The 13,618-nt window shown below is 48.2% G+C and overlaps 1 protein-coding gene across 2 annotated transcripts in view; it reads left to right on the plus strand.

Annotated features, from left to right (window-relative positions):
* Positions 1–13,618, plus strand: part of BACH1 (BTB domain and CNC homolog 1) — a 222,566-nt gene that overhangs the window by 168,555 nt on the left and 40,393 nt on the right. For both annotated transcript variants that reach the window (XM_078658391.1, XM_078658390.1), the window contains exon 3: positions 3,223–4,602. In XM_078658391.1, the coding sequence (XP_078514517.1) occupies positions 3,223–4,602 (1,380 nt within the window). The remainder of the gene's footprint in view (positions 1–3,222; positions 4,603–13,618) is intronic.

Raw genomic sequence — 13,618 nt, forward strand, 5'->3', positions numbered from 1 at the left:
TCCCTAGATTTCCAGAAAGAAATGTCATATTCCTTCCATCCGGTCTCACCATGCTTCTCGCTGAACATTGCAATTCTACTTTGATAACACACCATCTCTGCCTGCAGGTTGGGTGAACGTTCAGCGGTAACAGCCGTAAATACAGAAAAGGCTCTGATCCAATTAATCAGTGTCTCCTCCACCCTGAATTTAGACAACTGAGACCACCATTCGCTAGGCAACATAAAATCTTTTCTGACCTAGCATACTCCACCTCCCTGTTATCAATCAACATCGAGAATATATTCACATATTTGTCCGCCCAAATCAGTTCTTTCACTGCTTGTGACACATGTTGCGCCAGGTTCTCCCCCCGGGAGGGTATAGCGCCTTCGCCCAATACCGGCAAAGCAACCTCCTTACCACTCTCAGTGACTCGCGTAGGTTCTAAGGTCTTGTCTCTCCCCACATCGCTGGCAGAACCTGTCAGGGGAGAAATTGGTGCACTTGGCATTCCACCATCACCCCTAGCCAACATGGTCTTTGCTCCTCCGCTGAGGGATCCGTTGATGAGGGTAAAACCCCCCCAATACCCAACCAGGGGAGTACTGCCTCTATTTGCGCTGCCAATTCTGGGGGTACCTGACCAGCCCCCGGGGGTTCACTGACCGGTAGGGGTGCTGTCGTGGATGGCAATGGTACCACCGGGATCACTGGTGGGACCACTGGCGGGGCTAGGTCCCTGGGTACACCTATCAGTGGAAAAGTTGGTGCGGGGGGCCTCCGGTGAAGTTGGTACCAGATCAGGGACTGTCCCAGGGGATCCGCCACCCCCACGTGGCTTAGGATGGCGACTATAAGTCCTCTTGGCCGTCACTCGTTTAGGTAAAGCGTCTAATTCCCCCCTTGGTTTAGGGGGCACTACCACCCGCTTGGGTCTTCCTGATGGCCCAGCCTGAGCCTCAAGCCTCTCGCCCATCTCCGCCACGGTCTTCCCCAACCGATCCACTTTCCTCAATTTCCTGTCCATCACTGACATTCTGCACATCATGGTCTGAAACATAAGCTCCATGCGGGAACCCCTTGCCCCCCGCTTACCAGACATACTCTCACAGTGGATTACAACCTATACTGCACAATATGTCACTTATGGGCACTATGTGCCTTGTACCTGTACAACGTTGGAGGCTCACAGGCTGGCCGTAAGCACCACGCAACTGTGACCGCAACACACCAGCTAGCCTGGGTGAGCGTACTCTAGCCCGGCGGCCCGCCAGAAGCAGTGAAATGCAGGCCTGCCTGTGTCCTCGGTTCTCGCCGTCCACCGTGTGTTGTCCCGACAGTCGAGTCCGCTGTACCCCAAAATGCAGACCTACGATGAGAGGAAAGTTAAAGGCAAACCTGGCTTAGAAGACAGTGACCCCTCTTGTCAATGAGCTCCCAACACAAATGCCTCAAAATATTTAAATTGTGATGTTGCGGCAAATTTCGCGCCAAACTGCTCTAAATTGCAACAGTCCCCCTGACCCAGATCTAACAAGGCCTAGACACACACGAAGTGCCCCAACACTGATGCGAACTTGTGCCCAAAAGAATTGCGATAATTTCAGCCTCCCACTGCTTAATACTGCAACAGTCCCCTTGACTCGATAAAGGCTTCAAATTACACAAAATACCCAAATCCTGATGTGAAGTTGTGTCCCTACAGCAAACACACTGTTTATATTATAATATGACACAAATTAAAGGAAAGCACTATTGGGTCTCCCATCCAGTTGCTGCCCCAGGCCGACCCTGCTTCGCCTGTTTAGACTTATCAGGCCACTTGTGTCTAGCTAACACACCGAGCGTGAGCGGAGCCGGGAAAGCAGCGCAAACCCTCCCTGCCTAGCTACGAAGGAACTGCTCAGTCTAGGAAGACAGCCCTGTGCACTTGAATGGCTGCTGCTGACTGCCGTCTCTCACACGTCTGCCCGTAGCTAAAATCACCGGCCCAGCCTCCTGCTGACAAACCTCCTCTCACGCTGCTTATTATGTGGCAGGGTTCAGCAAATTATACTGCAAGAAATGGCAAATTACGCAGTGTAATGCGGCACATTAAATAAAAGCATGCACGCAAGGTCCTCTACCACATCGGACCTCAACAGGGGCACAATCGATCCTCCCGTGCCGTGCAAGCCAACTCAGCACCAGCAGGCACGCCGTGCACGCTCCTACCGCTCCTGCTCGGAAGAAGTTCCCCGCTCCACCAGCTGGGCTCCGCGTCACAGCACTCGTCGTCCCGCGGTCAAAAGCCGACAACCTCACCCTGTCCCACGGTGGCGCTTCACCTAAAACACAAAAATAAAAATTACTACGCCCCCGGACGTAGGCGAGGAGCAAGGCCTGGGGAGCGCGGGTGCAAAGAGGGCGCCTCCCACGCTCCCCAGGCCTTTTAACTTACTAGGCCCCTCCCCCTTGACCCGGAAGAATTACACCGCTTCCGGGTCAACGCTGGGGGGCCAGGACCAATCGGAGATGGGGCGCCCCCAGGTCGCGTCATCAGGGCGCGACCCGCCCTGGGGTGGGCACGCCCCATCACCGGGGGTACAGGAGGAGGAGGGGGGAGGCTGGGCCCATCCATTCGTTCGTGGGGGCCGAGTGGCCCCACCCTTTCCTTACTTACATTATTGTATTGGGTGCCTTTACTCGAAGCACAGCATGCAAATGCTGGTAACGTAAAAAAACAGATTGCACTACAGTGGATCTATACATTTTAATATTGCACACCTTTAACTAGAGCGTCAAAGGTTTACAGTGTCATTCATCTTCAGATCCTGTGTGATTCAGGCAGTCCTTTGTGAATGTTTGTTAATACCAATGCTAAAGGCCAATTGTTGCCTTTAGGGTCTGAAACTTCTTTACGAAATTAGAATAGGAAAATTTTCTTTAAACCCAATTTTCAGCATCAGTACCACTGTGGGATTGATTCCACATTTGTAATGGTACCAGGTCAGTAACATTTGTCTGGTGTATTGAAGTTCCGAGGACTTTTTTCTAGGTATTGCTTCAATGATCTTCTTGTATTTGTGTTACAGTGGGTAGTTTGTCCATTTTTCTCAACTTGAAAGATGTATTGGATGACTTCTTGTACCCTGCATTTGTTGTCAATAACATTTTAATATAAATACAAATAAGTAGAATGCTATTCTTTTTGATAGTTTGCCTACCACGAAGTTCATATTTTTTTCTGTTTTTGTACAGGTGACTGTGAAAGGCTTTGTTCCCTTGCTTCAGTTTGTCTACACTGCTAAATTGCTTCTCAGCAAGGATAATGTATCCGAAGTCTCCAAATGTGCAGAGTTACTGGGAATTCATAACATAGAGGCATCATGCTTCCAGTTTCTCAAATTAAAATTTGTGGGCAACAAAGTGAACCAGGAGTTTTCAGGAAAGAAGTGTTGCAAACCCTTATCTAAGAAGGTGGACCTAGGCGTCTTCCTTGATGATCCGGCAGGCCCCAAAATTGACGAGACAGTGAAAGAGTCTTTGGAAAATGAGCACATGCAAGTTCCGTGCTCAAAACTTCGCAAATTTGAAGACCACATTGAAACACCTCCCTTTAGCCAGGAAAGTTCTGTGCCACAATGCCCAAATATCTCCTTTGAGAGTGAAAAATTCTCCTTACTTTGTCCAAAGTACAAGAAATGTCAGCAAGGTATTAAGGAGGACTGTGTCCAATTCCCAGTATGTTTGCCAACCTTTCAGCGTATATCTGCTGAATCCTCTCCTCAAGGTAAATCCTACGGCAATGCAAGTTTGCAAAATGCTCAGGGAAATGCAAATAAAGTAACCATAACTCCAAAATGTGAAGAATGTCCAATTAAAATGGAAGGCTGTGTGATTGAAGAGGAGTCTGAGCCAACAGTAAGACCTGTGTCTCAGGGTGTCGAATGCTCTCTCGAGACAGCAGATCAATCTCCTTTCTCATCACAACCCTCAGTGGATCCTCATGAACTTATACCAGTGCCTTTTTCATGTTCATATAGGCAATACAATGGTTTAACTATAAGTGAAGTGGAAAGCAGCATTCCTACACCTATACTTAATGGGTCTGTTTTAGCAAGCACAGATGTTCAACAGGAATGTTCTGGAGCTAATCCGAGCCCTAACTTTTGTCAAAAGTTTGATTCATGCACTACAGAAGGAAGCAGCGGTTTTACCACTGGTCGTAGCAATGTGGAGCGAGAAGTGGCTGAACACCTAGCAAAAGGGTTCTGGAGTGATATTTACAGCACAGAGAATGCCTGTACTGAAAATTCCTGTCGGACACAACTGTCTCCCGCAGTCACTAAAGAATTCTCGGACCAAATATATCAAGAAAAAAGATCTGAGTGCCCCTGGTTGGGTATTACAATCACAGATAGCCCTGAGAGAACATTTACCAATCTAAATTCAGTAAATTGTCCTTTTATCAGTACACTTGCCACAGAAGGCTTCTCAAACAGCTCAGACCTAAGTGGTAGTGAATACGTTCCAGATCAACCGCAAGAGGAATGTCAGTTTGATTGTGTTGGAGACGACTCTGAAACGGATACAGAGGGTGACAGTGAATCTTGCTCAGCTAGAGAGCAGGAACGTGAGGTAATTTTTTCCTTTAAAATATTTCTTTTTCTGTATTCTGGAAATAGTAAAGCTTGCAATAATGTTCAAAACATAAGTTTTCTTGCATTGAATTGTTTGTCCCTATGTCCTCACTGTCTTACATTCTGAACCAGGTGGTACTGTGCCATGTAGTGGCAGAGCCAGAAACTGATGCTATGGTTGTTTAATAGAGTGTGCATGCCAGGTAACATGAAATCTGCCAAGTGTCATTGGTGGGTTCCTCACCGTCCCATTAGCAGTAGTTGACCGCCATAACCTCTGTGTTCTCGGGTTGGTAAGCAATGTGCGCCTACGCTGTCTTTACTGTAGTTCATACGAGCGACCTTCAGCATGCAGCATAGGAACAAAGTGTGCTATAAAAGATGTTGGATTCCAAAATTTGCGAGTAGAGTAATAAGAGTGGGACAGGGTCTTGGAAATTGAACATAGTACTTCACCTTTTCTGGCTTTGAGCCACCCTGTCCATTGATCACCCCCTTTCTCCCAAATTCCATTGGGAGGGCTGAAGCACAGGTTCGCACAGCCATTTTCTCAGTGATTTATAATTCACTGTTTCCTTCCAGTTATCAAGGTTCTGGTAAGGGGCTCCTGACAATCAGGTGTATAAGTCTATTTCGGCCTGAAGCTGCGCCTGTTTAAGAAACAAAATAGGATCGTCAGTTCATTCCGACTTCTTCTCTGAACAGAGAGGTCCCAAACTTCTTTTTACAACATTGTATTATTCAAGTCTCTTTTTGTGGGTGTAGTGATGATGATTCTTTATACTAAAAGTTCAAGCATGTCTCCTTCATTTGATGTGATTAGGGAATCCAGTGTCAGTCCTATGGAATACAGCATACCTTCATCTTTGGATGGCCTTTGTGGCAGCCCTAGCCTGACAAAACCTGTGGGGCTCCCGACTACTCTTCATCCCCTGTGCTAAGCCCAGCTTCTGCTTGGTATAGAAGGTTACTGCGATGGCGAAGAATACTGAGTTTGGAAATTAGACCCCTTATAGCAGTAGAAAAAAATGTGGGTAATCTTACCCATTCTGTACAGCAGATGTCATCCCTGGTGTTGTCACTGGCTCCAGGCTCTTTTGGTGTGTTGTGAAGACAGTGACAGCCCTACCAGCTTTGCGTCACCTCCTAACATCTTGCCTTCATAATTTCCATTAAATGCCTGTTCTCTGGGAAGGTGGATATCAGATTCCCACTTCTCTGACCCATCAGATCAATAACAGCTGGATACTTTGTTGACTTGCCAAACCTGTTATTTCTTCATTTAGTACTGGCTCCTTCCCGGTTTACAGTGCTATCGGTACAGCTGTCAACATTGACGGGTCATTCCATCCTGGTGCATACTGAGCATCTGCCAGCCCACCAGTTAACCTCACCATTGCAGTTGCCAGTCTAAGCTGCCCCCTCCAAGCCCACACATTAATATATCAGTTAGAACAACAAGATTTAGCAAGGCCCCAATGGATACCATCCTGGTCTCCTTAAAGTAGTGTGCTTTTATTTGTTCCGGCAACTGATTCCAAGTTCTGAAAGAACCTGCACACAACTAAGTGCTAGTATGCCTTGAAACCAGCTCTGGTTATAGAGTCCAGAATCTCAATCATCTCAATAGGTCCTACTCCAATTCAGTTATTTCAAAGTGTATGGATTTCATGTTTAAGTTTTAGACTTTCTAATACAGTCCATTTTTGTTTCTGGAAATCCCCTGCACTGTGTGTTGTGTTAATAGCCACCTCCTTAAAGGCAGCACATTATCCTCCAACATGGATTGGAAGTCAAAATGTCTGGAGTCTTGTGGTATAACCTTTGTACCAGAGTAGTGGTATTTAATTTAGACAGAGTAATGGTGACTCTTTCACGTCTGGTTACAGACCATACCAGTGGAATACGTTTGAATATTGTCATTTTTTTTCTAGATGATTACCAGACAGAAGGGACATTTATTTAGGGTTGAGACAATGGAACTGAACTACTGACATATTAGAGCCACCATGAGCCGGACCATTAGTCTCTTCATGCATAAGCAGTCATCGCTGAAATCTTTAGACGGGAACCTTGGGGCCCAAGAAAAAGTTATTGACTTCCACTTCTTCAATGGTTAGAACCTGATTGATTCCTCCACCGATGAGTTCCTCTGGTAGTACAGAATGTGCATGGTCCTGATCAGATAACTAACTACCAATCAGTCACTACCAGCCAGATTATGGTCCTTTCCTCAGTTGACAAAGAATCTTTGATCTTTCAATAATAGGCCCAAACAGTTCAAGTTTGCCCTGATCCATGGATTGAGTGAGTGACTAAGACTGTCTCCCACTGCTATCCATGCCCTGCTATCCCAGCATCTGTCATTAGCATTGTGGGAGCTTTAGAGGAGGCCATGATGTATCTAGCAGCATGAGAATTTGGAATATTTTTTGACCTCCAGGTTAGTAGGGCACGGTGCTGAAGCTATCTGAGAAAGTCGCTGTGAATTTTACTTTTGTCCCTTTTGAGATTTTGTCACTGCAATCCAGTGTTTTAGCAGGACTCCTTTATTGGAGTCCTATTGAAGATCAAGGACAGCCCTGGTGCTCCGTCATCTACCTGGTCTGGTTCCTGGAAAACCTGAACCTTCTTCACAAGGACCCAAAACTTGGTAACAGTGGATGGAGTAGAGTTCTACTGCCAGAAATTTCACCGCCTAGTTCCAGTACTTTATCTATTTGACTTTGCCTAAGAACATCTGTGGCCTCCTCTGCTCAGTGGACACTATTGATTCCTCTCCTAAGTACTTTGCAGAATCATAGTTTCAGGCAGACACTGGCATGGCCAGTTTTAAAGTTTTAATGCCTACAGAAGGAAGCTGATGGAGTCTTTGTCCATGGCTACATGGGTAATATAATACAATGTAGTTTATTTAGCCTTCTACACTTGTTGTTGCTGTCTGAAGGCCTGTCATGAGTGGAAACCTCAATAGTGTCTTTTTCCTGTCTCATGCACAGACTTGCAACTTAATGCCGTCCTGTGGCTTCAAGCGTCTTTTACAGCCTTCCACATTGCTATGCCATCTTCAAGATGTGTTAATGTGGTTCAAACCCTGTGTGCGACTCTAAAGTACGTCATTTTACACCTGGATAAGGTGCTTGTGGTATAGTCAGGATGGCACGATATTTCTGATAAGGTGTTTCTTACCTCGATGGTCTTGTCTGTAGACATCCCTTTGGTGTATGCTGTGGTATGTTCTTGTTGAATGTTGGAATGCTTATTGTTAGATGATGCGCTGTGAAGGCACTTGCATGTGGATCTCTGCGATGTTATGCGGTGACTGGAGTTTTTCTTTCCTATGATAAAAAGAGAACTTTATATTGACTACCCCAACCCTATTTGTCTTATTCCACATTGGCGCTAACAGTTATGTTGATTGTTTTGGCTCTTCTCCAGTTTTCATTTCAGCGTGGGTTTCTCAAGGTACTGTTACATGTGTTTATTTATGGACGTGCTAACTTTGAAAGCATTGTGAGCACTCTCCTACTGTATTATATTCTCTGGTGTACACTGGAATTCTATGGATGAGTCCTTTCATCATCCCCATTTCATTTAAACAGTTCGGCTAACATACTGTCTATGAAACTGGGGCGAGGTCCTTTGGATATCCTCATATTTCATGTATAGTAGCGTTTTTCAGGGACTTAACTTCTGCCACAGTTGTGGGTGAGCTCCCTCTCAAGAATCTTCTGTTATGCTACAAACAGTGAGGATACGTGCAAGCTCACCCGTCTTGGACCTTTTTGTGCATACAGCCTGCCTTGCGTCATAACCTCGAGGGATTCCAAACACAAGTGTACGCGCTCTCCCTATCCTCCATCGGCATTCTGTTGCATCTTTCCCTCAAAGATTAATATACGCGAGTGAATGCTCTTTCTTGTTGCCCACTCACAGTATTTCTGCACCACTCATCACTCAAGCAGGAAGTGAGCATTTTAGTTGCCTTTAGAGATTTGTGTTTTCTGTCTCTTCCTCTTGAGCGCCCTTTTGCAATTTCCTGTCCGGCTCACTTTCTTCAATTGAAACAGAAGAAAGACTGTCCTTATGGAAAAAAGATTTTATTTCTATGTGTGTTTGCTTGTTTACTTTACTGTTTTAATCTAGACCTATGGCTGAATCACCTCACGGCTTTCAACTGCACCCCTGCATTATAGACTCCGCCAAATCTCTCGGAATCACCCTGGACAAGCACCTGAGCATGAATATTCATATCAGCAATGTGTGTAGAGCAACAAATCACTTGTTGAGAACACTTAGAAATATCAAACCATTCCTTCCACAAACTGAGTTAAAGCAAGTGGTTCAAGCGCTCATCTTACCGAGATTAGACTATGGCAGCGCCACGCTCTGTGGCCTTCCCAAATATGCCCTGGCTCCACTAAGGGCATCTCTGAATGCTGCGACCAGACTGGTTACAGGTACCAAACGAAATGTGCACATATCCCCAGTACTAAAATCTCTTAAATGGTTGCCCTATTAAGCTCGAATCCAGTTAAAGATTGCCTCTCTGGCGCACAAAGCCATCCACTTGAAAACTCCCTGGTACCTAGCGCAAAAACTTGAACTCTCCTGCGGGGGTAGAGCCTCAAGAAGCGCTAACACTTTCCTCCTGAAACCACAAATATTTAGGAAAAAGAGAACTTGCCAGTGAGCCTTCTCTGGCGCTGCCCAAAAGATATGGAACTCTCTTCCATTGGAAATACCCAGATTCTCCTCAACGGCTGCTTTCAAACTGGAAGCCAAAAGATTCTCAATGAACACATTCCTACCTTAATTGGCCTAGGTTCACCTGTTCAAGAACATTGACACTACAACCACTGGACCATCGTTGGATGCTGCTCTTCTTTACCTCATAGTGTGCCCCCCCATTTAGTCCGCTATGTATTTGCTTATTGCATTACTCTCCTTGGACCCATGCGTCTTGTAACTATGTGATTATTCTTGCTTTATTCCTACTTAATGTCGATATTTTATGTGTTACCCTCCTTCCATCCTTTTAGTAAAGCGCTCTGATATCCTTCGAGATCTTGTTCGCTCTATATAAAACTTTGCAAATAAATACATTAAATAAATGAAATAAAAGTAACATTGTTTTTTCCTCAACTGAACTTCAGGTACGTATTCGAGTACCGCAGTATGTTATCACTTTAATCGTTTTTTTGTTCTTTCTTTTTTCGCTCTTCTTCCTTTCCTCCTACTTTTTCATTCTTGCTTTTCTATCTTCTCCCCTAGTTCTTTCATCTCTCTCTTCATTGTACACAATGTTTCTCTCTCTCCTCTTTTCCAACTTTGTCAAGTGGGCCTATTATTCCACGGCTGAAATGGAAAAAAGTATTTAGACATTTGTGAGAATTTGCCTATTCTTGACCGTGAGAGTGGGGCTACTCGATCTTTGAATGAGTTTAAGGCATCTATTAAGAGGTTAGAGAACCATTTCCTTCCCAAAGTATAAATTATTCTGCAGCATTACTAGTTTGGTAAAAGAAAACAAGGGGATAATGAGCCTGTTGAAGATTTAGTCACTGCTTTGTGTAATTTAGCTTCTGTAGTAGGGGATCTCTGTGTATAGTCATAATCTAGTGAATAGTCCCGCCCATGTGCGTGGACCCCGGAGCAATCAAAAATAATCTCTTACAGTGTCAAAAAATGCAGAAAATGCATAGACACTTAAGAGAGAATTTAAAGACAGATAATGCAGCCAAAAAGGCTACACTGTCCAGTACTTCAACTAGAAATTCCACCATAAAATCCACAAAACAGCAAAGCCTGTACAGATTTCCCTTGCTTAACAGCAAAATCCCTCAGGAATGATAGAGAGAAGAACCTGGACAGACAAGCCCCATAGGCTGCCATTATGTGGCTTAATTAGGATACTGTGCCTTTAAGGAACCTTCCAGAACCTTCTCTCAGTATCCCAGAATGCATAGCAGGTCCAACTTAGCCTCAGTTCTTTTTTCCGGCTCCTGCAAGCAGGACCCTGGAGCATTGAGCTCTCCCTTTTCAAGGGTTTTTGTTAGTGTTTTACACTAATTTCGATTTTTGGTGCTTTTAAAGTACTTTGGTGACTTTCTTTCTGTGTTTCTGCACTCTTTTTTGGTCCATAATGCCTGCATTATTCGACAAATGCCCTGAGTGCTCAAGAAAGAAGGCCAGGACAGACTCCCATGAGGTCTGTATTCTCTGCCTTCCCTCTTCCCACATTCCTGAGGAGTGTAGGATCTGCAGAAGCTTCTCTGGAAGGACCCTGAAGGAGAGGAAGAAGATCAGGCTTCAGGGACTTGAGGAGAGAAAGCTGAAGGCACGAGGTGGGTCAGGAGGGGCTCCTTCTACCCATGCTGAGGCCTCTGGGGGGCTCCCCAGGGGCAGGAAGACCAGCCCTCGCCCAAGGTCTCCGTCTGGGTCAGTTGCGCTGACCACGACGTCGAGGGGACGGTCAACGGCCAGTTCCAGGTCTCCCCAGGGCTCTGGGTCGAGAAAACGTCGCCCGTCGACGTCGAGGAACGTGTTCCGGCCGCCGTCGAAGCCGGTGTCGATATCCTCGTCGTCGCTGTCGGCGTCGAGTGGTCGACATCGGAGGGCCCGGCGTCGGCGCTCGCCGTCGAGGCGACACCGCCGTTCGCCGTCGAGGACATCGTCGTCGAGGGGATCCTCGTCTTCGAGGTCGCCGTCGAGACGGAAGGCGTCTCCGGCGCCGAAGAGGTCGACGTCGAAGCATTCCAAAAGACCGACGTCGAGACGGTCTAGGAGATCGACGTCGAGAAGGTCAGAGAGGTCGACGTCGAGAAGGTCCAAAGTGTCGCCGTCGAAGCGACCCGAGAAGTCGACGTCGAGGCCGGCGAAGAGGTCGAGGTCGCCGTCGAGGCACCATCGCCCGTCGTCGAGGTTTCGTGGCTCGTCGATCTGGTCGGGGTCGACGTCGAGACGGAGACACGGTTCGACGTCGAGAAGTGTGATTCGGTCGACGCCGAAGGACCGTTCGACGTCGAGGGGACATCGGTCGTCGTCTGGACACCGGTCTTCAGCGTCTGGAGGTCCTATGGACAGGCCCAGGACTGTGGGGGGCTCCCCACGCTCTGGAAGAGGTGATGGCTCGCCGGGACCGGCGCATTCCGGGGTGGATACTCCGATGAAGCCGTCTACACCTCCTCCGCGGCCTGCTGTGCCGAAGGGTCCTCCTCCGAAGGCCCCTACCCCGCCTCCGAAGCCGGCTCCGCGGGACCCGCGTCCGGTTGCTCCTCCACCCCCGATCCCACCGAGGGAGGTGTCGATGCCTAAGTTTCCGACGCCTCCGAAGAAGACTCCTAAGAAGCCTGGAGCTCCTGACCCTGGGAGGCCGAAGGAGCGTCCGAGGCCCAAGAGGTCGAGGTCTCGCTCGGGGAGACGGGACAAATCGAGGAGTGGCCGCGGATCTTCATCACGATCCAGGCATCATCACAAGAGACGTCGGTCCAGGTCACGTTCTCCATCTGGGACCCGTTCCTACTCGCCCACGCTGTCCGATTCGCTGGAGACTAGGGTGTCTCCGATAGACGATATAAGCACGTTTCAGGAGGTTCTCCTGCGTGGTGCGGCGAAGTTGGGCATTGAGGTTGAAGCACCTACGGCTTCTACCTCGGTGATATTTGAGACTTTACACAAAAGGCACTTGTCTCGCCCCCTGTTACCTCTGGTGCCGGGGCTCCTTGAACCCGCCGAACAGCTATTCCTGACGCCGGCGACGGTGAAATCTGTGCCTTCCAGGATCCTAAAGAAGTACAGGGCTCCGGACTCAGACCCAGCCTTCTTGAGGAAGGACCCGGTACCGGATTCAGTCATCGTGACTGCTGCTCGGAAGCTTCATGCCACCTCCCCTGCGTCCACGGTGCCTCCGGACAAGGAGAGCCGGTGGATCGATTCTGCTGGTCGCAAGGCGTGTGGGACATCCGCCTCGTCCATGAAGGCCGCCAGTGACTCGGCGTTGCTGGGACGTTACGACCGGTCCCTGTGGGACTCGATGGAGCAGTTCGCAGACCTCGTCCCTCGAGACCGCAAGGAGGACTTTGTGGAGATCGTCAAGGAGGGGATGCTGGTCTCTAATCAGGCCATCGGCGCCGCAGCGGACATATCATTGCTGTCCGCGCACGGATATTGCCACGGGATTCACCAGAGACGCCACGCTTGGCTCAGGTTGACGTCCTTGAAACCGGAAGCACAGCAACGCGTGGCGAATCTCCCGTTTTCCGGAGATACCCTCTTCGGGAAACACGCGGATGATGAGATGGCCAGGATGAAGGCCGAAGCGGAGACCCTGACGGCAGTGGGCTTGGAGAAGCCCAAGGAAAAGAAACCCTTCCGACAGTACCAACGTCGGTTTGGGTCGCAGGGTCGTGGAAGGGGGCAGTCTGCTGGACAACATCAACAGCAGCAGCAGCAGCCGTACAGGCGGCCCTTCCAGAAGCGACAGGGTGGTAGAGGTCGTCAACAGTCCTCTACCGCGACCAAGGGCCCGGCCGGGTCCCGTCCCTGAGCTGTTACTTCCCCCTCGTCCGCTACCCGCTCCGGTGGGGGGAAGCGTTCAATTTTTTCTGGCAGAGTGGAGAAAAATTACTCAGGACAAGTGGGTGCTGAATATTGTTTGCAATGGATACAGTCTACGTTTCACCAGCCCTCCTCCATCGATTCCTCCCGTCTGCTCGCAGTATCAACTGCGCGAGCTTCAGGCGGAGGCGGACATTCTGCTAAGGAAAAGGGCGATCGAAGACGTACCTCTGTCTCAAAGAGGAAGAGGTCTTTACTCTCGGTTCTTTCTTGTCCGCAAGAAGGACAAGAACGAGTTCAGGCCCATTCTGGATTTGCGGCAGGCAAACAAGTGGATTCGCAGAGAAAAGTTTTGCATGCTGTCGTTGCATCAGATCTACCCTCAGCTGCAACGAGGAGATTGGATGTGTGCCATAGATCTACAGGACGCATACTTCCACGTGCCCATTGCATGC

This window comes from Lissotriton helveticus, chromosome 8, assembly GCF_964261635.1.
Source record: "Lissotriton helveticus chromosome 8, aLisHel1.1, whole genome shotgun sequence".
Classification (NCBI taxonomy): Eukaryota; Metazoa; Chordata; class Amphibia; order Caudata; family Salamandridae; genus Lissotriton; species Lissotriton helveticus.